Here is an 18,096-nt window from a genome sequence, read left to right on the forward strand (position 1 = left end):
CCTAAAGAATATTTTTATTGGGGATACTTGAAAAGTAGAATATACACTCACCGGCAGAGAAAACGGGCACCCCAAAAAATGGGTCATTTTTAATGTCTTGTATTTCCTAAACCTGATGTCCGATTTAAGTAATTTTTTTAATATGTTATAGCCTTATTGTTTATCAATATCGCTGTAATAATATTGTTGCTAGACAGGTACATTGTCATTGTATACAGGGTGTACGAATCAAACTGTGTTTTTTTCTCTAATTTTGGAACACCCTGTGGAATGTTCTAGCTTTTATAAAATAATAAAATTAAAACCCAACTATAGCCACAGATTTTCTTAATATTTTGCTTTTTTATTCATTCGCTTATGTTGGATAATAAAAAAGTTAGGTACTTTAACAACTACCCCTGTTTTTCGTCAATACAGGGTGTTTTTCAATAAGTACGGCAAGCTTTAAGGGGTAATTCTGCATGATAAAATAATGACAGTTTGCTTTATAAACTTATGCCCGCAAATACTTCGTTTCTGAGATAGGGGGTGTTGAAATTTTTCTTACAAACTGACGGTTTATTTATTGCTCTAAAACAGTTTGTGATATGCAAATGAAATTTGGTAGATTTTAGGAGCTAGTTATTGCGCATTTTTTGGCATACAATTGAGAATTTTATATTCACCATTGGCTTGCATACGGAATATGTCTAAAATATTTATACCCGTATGCACGCCAATGGTGAATATAAAATTCTTAATTGTATGCCAAAAAATGCGCAATAACTACCTCTTAAAATCTACAAATTTCATTTGCATATCACAAACCGTTTTAGAGAAATAAATAAATCGTCAGTTTGTAAGAACAATTATTTCAACAACCCCTATCTCGGAAACGAAGCATTTGCAGGCATACGTTTATAAAGCAAACTGTCATTATTTTATCATGCAGAATTACCCCTTAAAGTTTGGCGTACTTATTTAAAAACACCCTGTATTAACGAAAAACAGGGGTAGTTGTTAAAGTGCTTAACTTTTTTATTATCCAACATAAGCGAATGAATCAAAAAACAGAATGTTAAGAAAACCTGAGGCTATAGTTTCGTTATAATTTCAGTATTTTATAAAAGCTAGAACATTCCACAGGGTGTTCCAAAGTTTGAGAAAAAAACACAGTTTGATTCGTACACCCTGTATACAATGACAATGTACCTGTCTAGCAACAATATTATTACAGCGATATTGATAAAGAATAAGGCTATAACATATTAAAAAATTACTTAAATCGGACATCAGGTTTAGGAAATACAAGACATTAAAAATGACCCATTTTTTGGGGTGCCCGTTTTCTCTGCCGGTGAGTGTATAAAACTAAATCAGCAAGTGTTGCAGAGTTAAGGCCCTTCATCAGGAGGATCTTCTCAGACTCGAATAAAAAAAAACAAATCGTGCACCTGGCAATTATTTTTAAATACTGTACAATATTTCTATGTGTAGTATTTTGGCTTCGTCAAAGTAGCAAAACTGTACATAAGAAGTAGATGTACTTACATGAAATTGATTTGTTTCACTTACCTGTAAAAGAAAAACAGAGATAAAAAATTATAGTAAAGAATAAAGACGTAAATACATGAAATTATTGTATTATACAATCAGATGTCCACTATTATTACTGTGATGTCTTAACATACTCCAATGAGCTTATTATGTAGAATCTCACTAGTGTTCTAATAAATCATCTGAATAAACTGTTTAACAGGTTTATTCATTTGTAATATGTCATTTGAGTATGTTTGTTGACTCGTGTGAACTCGCATCAATGTGTAAACTATACAAAGTAAATCTACCGGTAACATCCACACAACGCAACACAGTAAGCAAATATTGACACGATTACTGCCGCAGAAAGCAATTAATTATTGTTGATCAAATTCTTTGTTTAAAGTTTTGTTTGTGGTTTCAGAAAGAGCCCAAAATCTAAACAGTTCGGATTTACTTTTTGTGTTTTGTCATTATGCCATTATTGTTAATGTCTTTCGTAATTTAATCTGATATTATAAGTTTCTTTAATGTAAAATAAGGAGTAAACGAGTTAAAAAGTGGTTGATTTAACAGGCTTTTTTATTAGATAAATATTTTAAATTATTGAATAATAATTGACGTTTTAGAATAACAGAACATAGATTTAAATGGCATTATTATTTCAACGTCATATGAGTGTATTAGGGCTGCCAAAGGCGCATAAATGTCAAATTTATTAAACCATGTCTGTCATCACCAAAATTATAAAATGTGCTAGCGAAATTTAGAATGTAGAAATATAAAAGTGATATAAAATGCTGACATTTCCAAAATTATTAGTAACTTCAATCCATCAATTTAAAGAAAAAATGTAAGTACTTATTCAGCTAACTAAGTTTTAATATCCTCTTCTTTATTGATTGAGCCCTTGTTAGACCGTGGTTATATTGTTAGCTTGCTGCCTCCATTGGCCGCGATCCTGTGGACTGCTTCATGCAGATATTTTCCCACCAGAGTCTTCATTTGGTCTGTCCATCATATTGGGGATCTTTCTCTTGATCTTGGGCTTTCAACTTTTCTTTTTACTACCAATAATTCCATGTTCCCCATTCTTCTGGCTAAGCCGGACTAATTTAGGTATGCTCAGTTTACTTTTTTTATAGCCTTTTTTATGTGAGGCTCCTCCAGAATTGACAAATTGGGGTACGTACCTAGCAATGGGAAAAATAAGAACATTGACCAACTTGGGCTTAGTATTCCTTTTTCTTGTTCGATCTTTCCATATTTTAATTAATATATATGTAATTAGTTGCTTTGATTCGAAATTCGAGCCATTAGTAGTCTACGCTTGATTCCTGAGGAGCAATCACCACTGTTAGTTATCAGGGAGCCCAAATATACGAATCTGTCTACTTCTTCGAAATTCTCCTTGTAGGCCAATCAAGTTAGGTTTTTACTTTACGTAACGGAAAAGACTAGGTTTGACAGTTGAAATGTGTAGTAGGTACAAGATATTACAAAAAGGCTACCATCTTGGGATTCACCAATTTTTTAGTGGAACAATTTTTAAATAAACAATCAAAACGTCAAACTTAGTTTTTTGCTCATAACTTAAAAACTTGTTTATTTAGAGATTTCACGTCCACAGGTAACTTTTTCAGAAAAAAAAGATACATCGAATGAGAAAAGCTAAATAAAAATCGGTTAATAAACAACGAAGTTATTGCAAAACGGACGACAAAATCGCTGTTTTTGAATATTGTTAATAACAATTTTATTGTTTATTAAAATATGTTTAAATATACCTCAATTTGAGATCATTGTGGTGTTTGAATGGTGTGCAAAAAATTGTCCAGATCTGTTGAATAGTTTGTGCAAAATTGAATTTGTTTTAAAAATTTTTTAAAAACGAGCTAATTTCTGAGGCTGGTCCAGTTAATTTGGCTGAATGGATCTCAATAATCCGGGGCTCATTTCCTTCGTGAAGATGTATACTAATAGCCTATGAAAAAAAAAGTAAAAAAAATTACATGTACGTACACAAAATTATTTGTTAATAAATGGCCGTTTTTAAGCTTATAAACAATTACAATAATTCCGTAGAAATTAGATCAAATTAAATGGCAATAAAAATACAGAAAGCTGGTTAAAATACATATCTTCTAAAAAACATTTTAAGTCCTACGACCCTTGGGGGCTGAGATGGCCCCTTTTTTTGAAAAAATCACTGTTACTTTAATTAACAACACTAAGAGATGAAATTAACCAATCTTTTATAAGAAAAGTCAAAGTTTTTAATAAAGTTTTTAGCAAGAAAAAATGTTAAAAATTGTTTAAACAAGAGTGTTATAAACAAAGAGTATTTTGCGTTCCAACTAAAGTAAAAATAGCGGGCGTAGTCGACTGACTGAATCGTGGGCACGGCTTGCGAGCGCCAGCAACCCCTAAAATTACGTTATACCGACCACAAAAATCAACTTTAAGTTAAATGACAAATTGTGGTCATTCCTTATGTTTTCGGGGTCTCTGAATCCGAATATGGAGTATATTTTTTTCCAGAATTAGTGGAGCATGTTCAAAAATCAAATTTTATGCAAAAATGCGAAAAATCAATTTTGATGATTTTTCAATTTTACCTCGCTGTATTTTTGGTCGCTGTAAATATTTCCGTTTGAAAATTTTACTGTGTCATCTTTGAAGCAGTTAGATAACAATGCAATTTGTCCAAAATGATTAAACACATTAAAAGAGAAGTTGCTAATTTTTAAACATTTTGTCGTCAGATTTCGTTAGTTTCATGTTTACTTAAAAAAGTTGAGTGACAAACTTTTTAGTTTTTAATTTTAACCAACACAGCAATAAAATAAAATATGACCCATTAAGAAGTTTTCCAAAAAAATTTAATTCAAAATATGCAATAGGAAAAATGTTATGTGACTTTATAGACGAGCGGCACACTTCAAAAAAAGCGTATTTCTCGAGATACTGACCACGGTGTGGTGAATGGCTAATTTTGGTCATACTTTATATTATATTTGATGGTGCTGAAAACGAAAATTGGGATTGTTTTGAATTTTGCGTGGGGGAACATTGGCAAAATCGCAATTTTACACTATAAATAAAAAAAAAATAAAATCTCGTTTTTTTGCGTTTAACTCGCTACAACTCAGTTTCATTTTAATATTTTTTCTGAAATTTTTATAGTATATATTTCTCACCTTTCTGAAGACAATGGGACCTGCTTCAATCTTTCTGCCTTACTATAAAAAAAGTTATAAATTGTTGGAAGTAAAAGGTGTAGATTCTTGAATTGCAAAAGTTTAATCGCAAAAGTTGAGTGACAAAATTTTGAAATTTAGCTGTTTCATCAAGTTTATGTTAAAATCTACATAGAGTACAATGTTCACACAGAGTTCTATAAAACAAAATGTTTTATAGAAAAAAAAAATGGTGTAACTTTAAATTTTAAGAAAAACGTGATTTCATTTTTTTTATATTTAGTGTAAAATTGCGATTTTGACAATGTTTCCCCATCTAAAATTCAAAATAATTCCATTTTCGTTTTCAGCACCATAAAAAACATAAAGTAAGACCAAAAGTATTCACCACACCGTAGTTAGTATCTCGAGAAATGAGCGTTTTTTGGGGGAGTGCCACTCGTCTGTAAGGTCGCGTAACTTTTTTCGTGTTGCATATTTTGACTTGAAATTTTCCAGAAAACTTCTTTATGACCTATGTTTTAATGCTGCGTTGGTTAAAATTATAAACTAGACAGTTTGTCACCCAACTTTTATAAGTAAACATGAAACTAATGAAATCTGACAAAAATTGTTTAAACAATTTACCAACCGCGGTACCTCTTGGTACCCTCTGGATTTGTTATAAGGAACTTTTTTTTGAGTATGTTTGTGCAAAAAATACGAATCGGAATAATTAACCTAACGGGATCGACGATACAGCGTGGACTACACACAGATTCAAAATAGAGCGTCCGGAAAAAATGGCCTATACCTATCGGGTTCTACTGTACCAAGTTTACTAATTTTTTTTATCTATGGTACCACATTAAAATAATAACATTTATCTTATTTTCATTGCAAAATTATCCAAAACAAATCAGCTAATGGGATGTATAAAACTTTTTTGAAGTGGCCTTTTTATTGTTATTTTTTAAATTTATTTATTTAAAATATAATTCTACTAAATAAATGTGCAACAGAATAATATTCATAAAATTCAAGTTTCTACCAAAATATAATATATTATAATATTAAGCTTCAAATCCGGTATACTGTCAATGTTAAAAATGAGCTGCAACGGTCTAGCGAATGGTAGTGCGCGAATTTATTCTCATTCGGCTACGCCCACTATTTTTTTTTACTTTAGTCGGAATGCAAAATACTCTTTGTTTATAACAGTCCTGTTTAAACAATTTTTAACATTTTTTCTTGCTAAAAACTTTGACTTTTCTTGTAAAAGATTGGTTAATTTCAGCTCTTAGTGTTGTTAATTAACGTAACAGTGATTTTTCCAAAAAAAGGGACCATCTCAGACCCCAAGGGTCGTAGGACCTAAAAATTTTTTTTAGAAGTTAATTATTTTAACCAGCTTTCCGTATTTTTATTGCCATTTAATTTTATCTAATTTCTACGAAATTATTGTAATTGTTTATAAGCTTAAAAACTGCTATTTATTAACAAATAATTTTGTGTATGTACATGTATTTTTTTTACTTTCTTTTTCATAGGCTGTTAGTATACATCTTAACGAAGGAAATGAGCCCCAGATTATTGAGATACATTCAGCCAAATTAACTGGACCAGCCTCAGAAATAAGCTCGTTTTTCAAAAAATTTTATAAACAAATTCAATTTTGCAAAAACTATTAAACAGATCTGGACCATTTTTTGCACACCATTCACACACCATAATGCCCTCAAGTTTGGGTATATTTAAACATATTATAATAAAAAATAAAATTGTTATTAACAATATTCAAAAACAGCGATTTTGTCGTCCGTTTTGCAATAACTTTTTTGTTTATTAACCGATTTTCATGTAGCGTATCTCATTCGATATATCTTTTTTTTCGGAAAAAGGTACCTGTGGACGTCAAATCTCTAAATAAACAAGTTTTTAAGTTATGAGCACAAAACTAAGTTTGACGTTTTGATTGTTTATTTAAAAATTGTTCCACTAAAAAATTGATGAATCCCAAGATGGTAGTCTTTTTGTAATATCTCATACTACACATTTCAACTGTCAAAACTCGTCTTTTCCATTATGTCGAAAAACGGCTTATTTTTTACTAACTTGATTGATCTATTGTGGTGTGTGCCCGCTAGATTATTATTTTCCCTGTCTACGATCATTATTTTTGTTTTTCGGGTATTACTTTCATCGGAGGACAACGTGCTTAGTCAATAAACCTTCATTTTCCCATCTGAGGGTTTGGTAATATTTCTTGAAGATAATTAGGCAGATCATTCCTAAAAAGGGCGGGCGCTATCCAGCATTGTTAAAACCAGGTGTTAGAATATTATCTTCTTGAAACCAATGTGGACTCCAAAAGAATGTATTTTGTTTATTACTGGTTTCGTTTAAACAAAGTGTTGACTTGTCACAAAACAAGTTAAAGTTTTTTACGTTGAGATCTCTTCCAAGCAAATTTGCAATAGTTTAAAAAAACTCCAGTCTTCTATCTGTATTATCTGCCCACAGTTCTTGTATAATCGTGAATTTGGAGGGATACCAATTGTCTTTTTGAGAGTTCGGTGAACTGCAGAATTTCACAATCCAAAATTGTAACCTAAAGGGAAAACTAAGGCATGAAGTTCTTCAACAGCACTCAGCATAACATTGGGAAATACGGAGAAGCCTGTGTCAAAAGAGGGATGTTCTTGAACATTAAATCGATAGATAGTCTTAATAGTGGAACTTATCATGTTCATTTTTACATATTGTTTTGTTATAAAAGTCAATGCCAAGTCATAATTTAAAATATTATTGTTAAAGAGCTTTCAAACTGAATTCATTGTATCGTCAAGCTACTACTACTGTCTTCGCCTCCGCAAAACACACGGATACTTCCGCTTCAATCAAACTCAAGGCTTCTTTAGAATCAGCCCCTTCAGAATCAGGACCACTATCCAAGAAAGTTGCCCTTGTAACAGGCGGATCGACACCATGTGGCTTAATTTGTGTTCAAGAGCTGTTAAGATGTGGCGCTAAGGTAAGGTTTATTATAAAAAGACCACAATTAACTAAAAAAGTAATTACAGGGTGTTATGTTTACAGATACCGATGAAAATTTAGGGCGAAAAAAGCTAGACGAACTCTGTCAGTGTTTTGATCCAAATAGAGCTGCATTCATTCGGTCTGACTTAAGAGATGCCCTGTTGTTAAGAAGTAAGTAAATAATCTTTTATATTGTGTATCCAAAATATGCTATGCAGTAGGTTTTCATATTTTCGGATTCATCATAACCAATACAAGAGGAGCAAAATTTATATAATTATTGCTACGTGTATGCTATCAATACTTTGCTCTTTTACAAAAAGAGACCTGTTCGATTATATTATGGTCGTTCACTTATAATCGAACAGGTAATGGATTGTAGATACTTGGGTGTGGAAATATCTAGCGACAGGCATCTGTGGCAAGAAACAAAACAGCAGGCAACGAAAGCAGCGAGAATATCTGGTTTCCTGAGGGATATAATCTGACGGAATAAATATATGAGCACCGAAAGCAAATTCCGCATTTATAAGACATGTCTTAGACCCGTATACGCAGCTGAGACAACGGCCGAGACAACAAAGACCAAACAAATAATGATAACAACAGAGATGAAAACACTAAGATCCATAAGAGGTATCACACTCAGAGATAGAATACGAAACGAAGGCACATTGAAAGAGCTATGCGTTCAACACGTAGTGAGATGGACAAGAGCACGACGACGCATATGGGGAGACCACGTAGATCGGATGGACCCAGAACGTATAGCGAAATGGGCCAAGACACAGAAGCCCAACACTCCGCCCACACAGAAGCCCAAAACAATAAAAGAATATTTAAAGACGTCACAACAATACAAATAAAAAAAGGTAGCGACCATTGCATAGTTAGGGCGAAAATAAATATTAGCGCGAAACCTTCAAACTAAGTGAGTAGGTTCGAATCAGATCACCCACATAATCACGACCAAATTGACGGCACGACGTTAACAAAAATATAAATAATACCTTTTCGAAGGTTTCGGTTTTTTTTGGAACTAACGAAGACAAAAGTAACGAAACTAAGCACATAATGAAGGAAAGAAGACAACTACTAATGAAAAACCAACGTCACAGTATAAAGAGGGACAGTGGAACCACTCTCCGAAAAATTGGAAGTAAAATCTGTAGTCGCAGATGGCGACCGCGCAATGTTCTTAGTCGCTTTTGCCCCACTCTCGTATTGCTAGTCGCATAGAAACGTACGGGTTTTAACAGGGAAAACCCGCATCCACCACTGGTGAATTATCAATTGCGTACTGCCGGTATTACTTCTTGAGATCAAAGTGCCGACAGAGGAGTGGTTTTACTGTCGCTCTTTACACTGTGCCAACGTCATACTCAAGAAAAACGGAGAAGTAAAAAAAGTAATTGGAAAATAAAAATAACAAGCATAAAATATCTAAGATCAACACTAAGTGTTTAGAAAATTATCAAAATTAAAGACACCAATAATAAGGAAGGGAAGGACAAATATACAATAACAACGATAGTTAAAGACTTCAACAAAACCGTACAGCTCGCAAAGCCAGCCTGATGAATCAACAAAGGAGAAAGTCAAAATAAAAATAAAAATCGTGGGCTCAGAAGTACTGCCAACTATAAAGGGATTAGAAATAGCTTTTGAAAACAAGCAAGACAGAAACAGTATTTTATTTTATTTTGTACTTAAATCAATATTTTATTTTAGATGCATTTTTAAGTTCCAAAAAGCATTTTTGCAGTCTGGACATAATTGTTAATATTATTGAACAATCAGAAAAATATAAGTGGACGGAGGAAATAGACAGAAATTTGGTAAGTCAGTTTGGTTTTAGTAGTTTTATATTCAGTATTTGTTTTCCATTTTATTTATGCCATTTTCTTACAGGGTGTTAAAATTCCTTTGAAATTTTGTAGTATTTTTTCTTTCTTAGGGTCATTTTGTGTAAGTAAATTATTATAGGTAGTATAAATATGACATAGTATACAATATTCTGTTTAAACGCTATATATAAATAGAAAATCACCAGGAGAGGACAGAATGCCAAACGAAGAAAGAATGCTAGAAACAGCAGAGATAAAAACCCTTAAAAACATCGATGGTAAGACACTATCAGACAGAGCTAGAATTAGTATGATATACAGTAGGAAAAATTAAAGAATACCCATGAACGAACATATAAAACGCGCTGTATTTTCCTGTCACCGTGTCACACAAAAAATTGGCCAGCGCAAGTACATGTAATAATTATTGTTACATGTACTTGCACTGGACAATTTTCTTTGTGAGACGTTGACAGGAAAATACAGCGTGTTTTATATGTTAGTTCATGGGTACTCTTTAATTTTTCCGACTGTAATTGATCCAAATATGTAATGGCATAACCCAGACATCCAAAGTGAAAGTTATCCTCCAACACCAAATTGTTGTATATTATGGTCCACATAATATTCAGAAAAAAGTCACACCATTTTGAGCGTCGGGTTTGTGGGGAGAGGGGGGAGAAATCGGTAAATTCGTAGTTTCTTAGGTTTTTCTTCAATATTTCTAAAACTATGCGGTTTAGCATGAACAACCTTCTATACAAAAATATTCTACATTAAATTTGCAATAAAAAAGGTCCTATGCATAATCCTTCTAAAATGAACGGTTCCAAAGTTACGGAGGTAGTATAGTATAATTGGTCCAAAAAAGGCCTAACTCCGGCATCTAAAGTAAAAGTTTTCCTCCAACACCAAATTGTTCTATATGGTCCACATATTGCTCAGTAAATAGTTACATCATTTTGAGCGTCCGGTTTGGGGGGAGATGGGGGAGAAGCCGGTAAAATAGTAGTTTTTTTAGGTTTTTCGTCAATATTTCTAAAACTATGCTTTAGCGTAAAGAATGGTCTAAACAAAAATGTTCTACATTCTACATAAAATTTAAAACAAAAAAGGTTCTATACATAATTGCTATAAAATCAACGGTTCCAGAGTTACGGAGGGTGAAAAGTGGATGTTTTCGATACTTTTTATATTATCTGGGCAATTGATGATGATTTTGGCTGGTGAGGTTGACGTTTCACTAACATATCACTAACATATCATCGGCCACTGGAATAGCAAATTTTATTTACAAAACACAATCCTGTAAAAGAAAATTTCTATAAATTTCCCAAAGAATATAAAAAGTATCGAAAACCTCCAATTTTACCCTCCGTAACTCTGGAACCGTTGATTTTATAACAATTATGTATAGAACATTTTTTGTTTTAAATTTCACGTAGAACATTGGTCTTGCTAAAGCATAGTTTTAGAAATATTGACGAAAAACGTAAAAAACTACTAATTTACCGACTTTTCCCCCATCTCCCCCCCCCCAAACCGGACGCTCAAAATGGTGTAACTTTTTACTGAACAATATATGGACCATATAGAACAATTTGGTGTTGAAGGAAAACTTTTACTTTGGATGTCTGGGTTAGGCCTTTTTTTGGACCAATTATACTATACTATGATACCTACCTACCTAAAATTACCTACGTAACTTTTGAACCGTTCATTTTAGAAGGATTATGCAAAGGACCTTTTTTATTTAAAATTTAATGTAGAACATTTTTCTATAGAAGCTTGTTCATGCTAAACCGCATAGTTTTAGAAATATTGACGAAAAACATAATAAACAACGAATTTACCGATTTCTCCCCCTCTCCCCCCCTCCCAAACCCGACGCTCAAAATGGTGTGACTTTTTTCTAAACGTTATGTGGACCATAGAGAACAATTTGGTGTTGGAGGATAACTTTCACTTTGGATGTCTGGGTTTGGGTCTAGTTATACCATACTAAATAGCTAGACATACGACGGAGATGCAAACGACAACTTACCGGAGAACACATTAAAAAAATAGACACATACATACTATACAAAATATATGTATATCAAACCAATCATCGAATACAGAGCCAGAATATACCCAGCCCTCAACAAAAGACAAATTAATCAAATCATGGCAACCTAAAGGAAAATCCTGAGGAGAATCATAGGAAGAAGACGTTAATATCCTTCAGAATTAATCCAAGAATTAGCCAATATCGCCAGTCCAGCATCTATACTGGATCGAAACTCTTAATAAAAAACTCATTCTTAAACAACACAACCAAGGGCATGCACTCGAAAACCAAGGTTTTATTCCTGCCAGCTAAGATTCTAAACTTCTTGATGAAAATTTTCAATGTCGATATAGTAGTCACCCGAGTCACAGAATTGCCGAGTTGTTGGCTCCTCGAAGAAGTAGGAAACATGATGGCAGACTTAGGCAAGACATTTCTGTAAAGGGAGTTTATAGTGGTATGATCTAATATAAACTCTCATAGGCAAAGAAAATGACAATGGCATTTCACTATGTTAAATATTTTGATCACTCTTGTCTGTATTGCTAAATTTTTCGTTTTGCTAAATTTTTTAGTTTTTTCACTAATTTATACACTTCGTTTGGCGGAATACTGTTGCTTTTGTTTTAAATTTTTACGCTAACGATAATAACCGTCCTCTTTTTATGTTTATATTCTTGCATCCACTTACATCTAATAATATTTTTAACTAAACTCTCAAGTGTCAACTCCCCGTACTGATGGTTTTTCACATTTTTTTTTGGTTCTAGGCTTATTATAAAAAAACAGACTGTTTAGAGTTATGTACGAATATTTTCACATCTCAAAAACTCATGTCAATAAAAAGGGTGGAAAGACATATTCAATTATCAATAAAATAAAGACGTGCTTCGCGAAAAAACGCGAATTTGTTTGGCAGAAAGAATGTAGGTTAGCTGTAAAATTTGAATTGTGAGTTTGGATAACGAAGGAAAAAAGAACAGATCTGAAAATATTTTGTGTATACATAAAAGTATTTGTTTTTCATCATCTTTGACAGATATTTAATGCTGTTACTTATTGAAAATCTATACTTTAATTTATCAATAATAACTGAATAAAAGAAGTTAAATGTTAATAGTACCCGTAAAAACGTTAGCAGATAAGGCAAAAAATTAGATAACTAAAGAAAATTAAAGGATAATGATGTTTAAAAGAACATAAAACAGGCCGAGGAAATAAAAAAAGTTATTGTGAAAGAGGTAAAAGAGTAATAGAGCACCTTTCACAAGTGATATATTTTTAAAAATCCACGAGGAAAAAGTTTTCCTGTAGTTGGCTGTACACCATATATTACAAAAAATAAGTAAAATCCTTTATAAAGAGTATATTTATTAAAATTCCATAAAAAGGGCTACATCACAGAACTAGTTTTCGATCGGATAACCGATCATCATCAGTGCAAGACCACCATCATTTGCCACCATCTATTCAACATGTGAACAACTCAATTTGGGCTCAAATGGTACCTTGGACAGAATACATGTGATATTTTGTGCATCCATGTTCATGTTCAATTTCACAATTATAATCTATGTTTCCACGACGGATCAAGTTTAAAGAGTTTTTACCCGAATATTTTTGTATTTTGGTGGTTAGCATGTCAGCACTGATGATGATCGGTTATCCGATCGAAAACTAGCTCTGTGATGTAGACCTTTTAAGGGAATGTTAATAAATATACCTTTTATAAAGGATTTTACTTGTTTTTGGATATTTTTTATCATGCATCCATACATTATAGTTTTTAAATGAATAAGTTGAGGGAAGAACTGTTTATCTGAACTGTTTATGGCTTATGAATATGGACCTTTACTTTGAATATGGAGAATTTGAAATTAATCATCAAAAGAATGATTATAACCTAGAACAGAGGTTCCCAAACTACTTTTACTCGTAGACCACTTTAAAAAATTTACTGGTTTCGGTGGACCCCCAGCAGAAGTGGTATTTCGTAGCTGTGCACGTCAGTAGCGGGTCTAGAAAATTGCCTGGGGCGGGGGAACTTTGGTGGAAAAAAATAAGACATTAGTGAAGGTCGAACCGTTTTTTCTTCTTTTTTTCTCCTCAAAATATCATTCCAATGGATTTTACAGTGATCTGGAATTTATTTAAACTTTGCATTTTTTATCGTAAAAATGTGATTATTAGGCATTATAACAAGATTCTTTATTTAAAACATGTTTTTGATCAAATTTTAGGGTAGAAAACCTGTAGAATACTGTTTTTTACATTTACCTCCATTCCCAAATACATGTTCTTCTATTTGGCTGAAAATTTGCCCAGAGATAGTCATAACATAGGACTTTAAGTTGTTAAAAGAATTTGTATAGTTTTACAATAAAAGAAAAGTTACATGCACTAATATCAGAGTCAAAATTATATAGTCCAGTCGGGTTAGCATTTGATCTTGCATGCCCAGCTACCCAAGCCAGATTCTATTTTTCTAAGCTTTAGGGGGTCAATAGTAGTGTAAATTTAAACTCTCGAATGAATTCTGCTGCTGCGTTAGCCGCCATCTTGATTTTAAAGGAGAACCGTTTTTGCTCAATATCTCCGTTATTTTTAATTTTCCGACAAAAAGTGTAACGACTGAAATTGTTGAAAATATGATTTCCTATTTTCTATTAAGTAATTTCTTTTATTATAAATTTTTTGTTTCGTCGATATTTTCCGAGTTATTGAATTATCTCGTTTTTTATTAGTTTTATAACAAAAATGTGCCTATAAAAAATGTACACAATTAAATTTTATACACTTTTAATCTCTTTCATTTTTTTGCTAAAATCAATATTTCAGGTAGTAGTACCTACGTATGCGGTAAAGGCGCGAGCATAAGACCTGATTGGTTTGATAGCAGTGGTTTTTGTTTAATATCTCCGCCATTTTCAACTTTTCGGCAAACATTTTACGAAGTGATATTGTTGCAAATAAATCGTGTTTACAATATTTATTACAATTTTTTTAACCATTTTTTTCGTTCGGTCGATATTTCCCAAGTTAATTGTACTTAAAGTAGACGCCTATATTTTTGACACTGATATTATTCCACATGTTTTTTTTATATTGTAAAACTATAAAAAAAAATTTTAACCACTTAAAATCCTGTGTTTTCGCTATATGTGGGCAAATTTTCAGTCAAATCGAAGGACATGTTTTTTTGGGAATGGAGCAAAATATAAAAAACGGTATTTTAAGGTTTTCTACACAAAAATAACATTTTTAATCAAAATAACTTATTATAATGCATTGTGATGACATTTTTGTGTCCCTACTATTAAATCATTATTTTTTGCATTGATTTCTATCGATATATTACGAAAAAAATGGAAATTTGTTTAAATAAATACCAAATCACTATAAAATTTTCGTGGAACTCCACTTACAACTTGTGATCCCCCATTTTTATTTCACCCAACGTAGACCCCGTTGAGTCCCTTGTGGACCCCTGGGGGTCCACCTTTAGACCTTTGGACCATTTTGGAAATCACTGATCTAGAAGATGAAATACGTAGGTCGAATATGTGTTTATATTAATAAAAGATTGGTGTTCTGCTATATACGTTTGTTCATTTGTACATTGTGTTGTTGTTGTATCATTTTAACCGATGTAAGTTTTTGGGAAGTTAATTTATAATTTTGTAAACGCATAGTAAAAATACATGGTATACATTTTTATTATATTACATACAAAATGGTATACATTTTTATTTTAAAAATACATCAGTTGAGAAAGGTAATCTGCTGAAATAGCTGTGGTCAAAATAAATTGTAATAAATTGTGTAGAAGTATTCAAAAACAAAAGTTTTCAGTATTTTATTCTTAGTTATAAAACTGGTTAAAAAAGCAAGCAATATAATTAATAGATTTAAAAAAAACAAAGAAACTATCACAGAAAACAAATTCTTAAAGCACGAAATGATGCAGAAAATACAATAGTAAAAGAAGCAGTAGGTATTCTGATATCACTGGATGGGGACTTATTAAAAGGAAGAAAGAAAAATGACTTAATGATCCTACGCCGAAAAATAGAAACAAAACTTTGTCAAAAATTGCTCGATTAGTAACCGATCACTTTTTTTAATTTTCAGACAGGCATAGTGAGAAGTACACTAATTGGCTACGAACTCCTTAGTACCCAGAAAGGGGGAAAAGGAGGAACTATCTGCAATCTTATAGTTTCACCCTGTGAGGAAGAGAACTTATCTCCCGTTTTAGTGGCCACCCGAAGCTACTTAATGAGTTTTGGTCAATCGATGTCTTCGAAGTTTAATAAAGGCACTGGAGTTAAAATTATTACTGGCTTTGCGGATGATGACAAAAAGGCTTTAAAATCAGCAAAAGGACAGGCAGTTGCATCGTAAGTCTTAAAATTATATTTTAGATAACGATTTTTTCAAAAACAATTAACATATGACTTTCTTTAGTTACTTATTTAATTATCTGGTTCATTGTGTATTTTCTTGAAATTCTTCTTTTTCTTAAAGTGCCCTTTTCCCAATGAAAGTTGGATACTACAATTGCACACTCTTTTCTGTCTTCAGCTGTTCAAAATTTAGCCATATCTATTGTCAGATATTTCTTTTTTTTCCCTGGAAGCCGTCTGTTGTGAACCGGTTGTACTGCAGCCACTTGGCTTATTGTACTTATGAAACCCATTTCAGAATTCTGGAACCCTGTACCAGCTTGTACAGGTCTAGTGGGTGGGTGCCATATATATTTGGAGTCACTTCAATGTCTCCGAAAAGTGTTTACCGCCTCCGATCCAATGCCTCACAGTTATGCAAAATATGTTGACTGTTTCAGGTTTTCTGTTACAGAGTCTGCAGCTCAAGTCTCCATGAAACAGCCCCATTATATGCAGGTGACCCTTAACTGGTGCATGTCCAGTGAGGAAACCTGTTATGAATCTGATCTGATTCCTGCTTATTTTTAGCAGTAACTCATCCCTACTAGCACATTTCCGTCCGATATACATCTTAGCATGTGTTTGACCGGGTACACTCTCCTAGTGTGGTACCTTTGAGGATTCTTCGGTAGATCTACATTTCAAAGTCCTCCAATTAGTTATGGTTGGTTTTAAGGGTCCACGTCTCAACTTTATATAGAAGAGAAACCTAATCGAATTTCGAGTTATATTCTTTTAATTTTTTCGAAAAATTCTCTAGCCTGTTCTATTCTAGATATTATTTTTAGATCAGGATTTAGGCTGCGATCGATCTAACATCCCAGATTAAATTTAGTGACCAGTTCTACAATGTGTCCGTTTATTGTGCACGGTTGAGGCATATTTTTTTGGGTTGACATCACTTTGGTTTTCTTAATTTTTATTTTCATACCAAATTGCTCACAAACCGAGTTGTTCCTGTCGATGAATCGTTGTAGACCCAAATAGCAATCCGCAATCAACACCGTATCGTCGGCGTATCTGATGCTATTGATATTTAGGCCATTCTCCTCGACTCCATCTTTGGAATTTTCAGTGCCTGTTTAAATAGAAACTCTGAGTAAAGATTAAATAGCAGGGGTAACAGAACACATCCTTGTCTAACAACCATTTGCGCTACTAATTTCAACTTTTTCGGACGTGGAAATTTCGATCCTAATTCTGGCGTTTTGGTTCCAGTATAAGTTTTTTAGTAGTTTGATGTCTTTTTCATCTAAACCGACTTCTTGCAATCGTTCTAATAGTAGGTCGTGTCTTACTGTATCAAATGCTTTTTCGAAGTCTGAGAAAGCATATCTATCTTTCTTTTAGTTGTAGTATTTTTGAGCCAGAACTAGTAAACTTAATAGGGCTTCTCTCGTTGTCATGATGGCTCTCAACCAAAACTAATCGTCTCCGATGATTGTTTCGTACTTTTAATAGATTCGGTTATGTACACCTGTTATTCGGACTTTTACTGCATGTGTCATAAAGCTTACCAGACGAAAGTAATTGCAGTGTTGTGGTTTGGCTTTTTCGGTATTAGATGAATACTGATTCTTCTAGCGAGTCTTGGGGTATCTTTCCTATGGCATATTCCTTGGAGTATAATTCCTAGAGTAATTCTATCGAATACAATGTAATACAAAACGATTTTGATATAACGCTACTATTAACTACTCATGGATGATGCAGCTCCAAATCATGTAGACACTAGTTTTTGTTAGTAACAAATTAACTAAAAATAGAAACCTAATCTGTACAATCACATTTTTAGAGAAACTTTGACGACTATGTTAGAAAACGCTGCTCCTGGATCAGCTTGGACTTTACAATTTTTGACAAATAACAAGAAATAACAAGAAAATGGAAAATTAACCACAAAATTATTCTGATTGATCACTAATCAAAATTAAAATTGTTCTGATACTAAAGTATCGTTTTTATTTTGTAAAAAGTGTGAATATTATCTTAATAAAACCAGTAATTTAATTAAC

At 32.7% G+C, this 18,096-nt stretch overlaps 2 protein-coding genes across 3 annotated transcripts in view; one reads left to right on the forward strand and one right to left on the reverse strand.

Annotated features, from left to right (window-relative positions):
• The window catches only part of LOC114325370 (potassium/sodium hyperpolarization-activated cyclic nucleotide-gated channel 2), a 571,529-nt gene that overhangs the window by 386,056 nt on the left and 167,377 nt on the right, over nucleotides 1-18,096 (reverse strand). The gene's annotated exons all lie outside the window — the stretch shown is intronic.
• Nucleotides 2,187-18,095, forward strand: LOC114325367 (uncharacterized). The gene is made up of 6 exons (XM_050653528.1): nucleotides 2,187-2,371; nucleotides 7,515-7,731; nucleotides 7,781-7,907; nucleotides 9,468-9,574; nucleotides 15,765-16,033; nucleotides 17,877-18,095. Exons 1-6 carry the CDS (start codon nucleotides 2,316-2,318, stop codon nucleotides 17,956-17,958), a joined length of 858 nt encoding a protein of 285 aa, XP_050509485.1. The 5' UTR covers nucleotides 2,187-2,315; the 3' UTR covers nucleotides 17,959-18,095.

Source organism: Diabrotica virgifera, chromosome 6, assembly GCF_917563875.1.
Source record: "Diabrotica virgifera virgifera chromosome 6, PGI_DIABVI_V3a".
In the NCBI taxonomy this organism is placed as follows: Eukaryota; Metazoa; Arthropoda; class Insecta; order Coleoptera; family Chrysomelidae; genus Diabrotica; species Diabrotica virgifera.

Coding starts and splice junctions, on each gene's coding strand:
- LOC114325367 (XM_050653528.1), top strand. CDS start 2,316: ATGCTGACATTTCCAAAATTATTAGTAACTTCAATCCATCAATTTAAA. Junction 2,372..7,514: donor CATCAATTTAAAGAAAAAAT/GTAAGTACTTAT, acceptor TTATTGTTAAAG/AGCTTTCAAACTGAATTCAT. Junction 7,732..7,780: donor TGTTAAGATGTGGCGCTAAG/GTAAGGTTTATT, acceptor AAGTAATTACAG/GGTGTTATGTTTACAGATAC.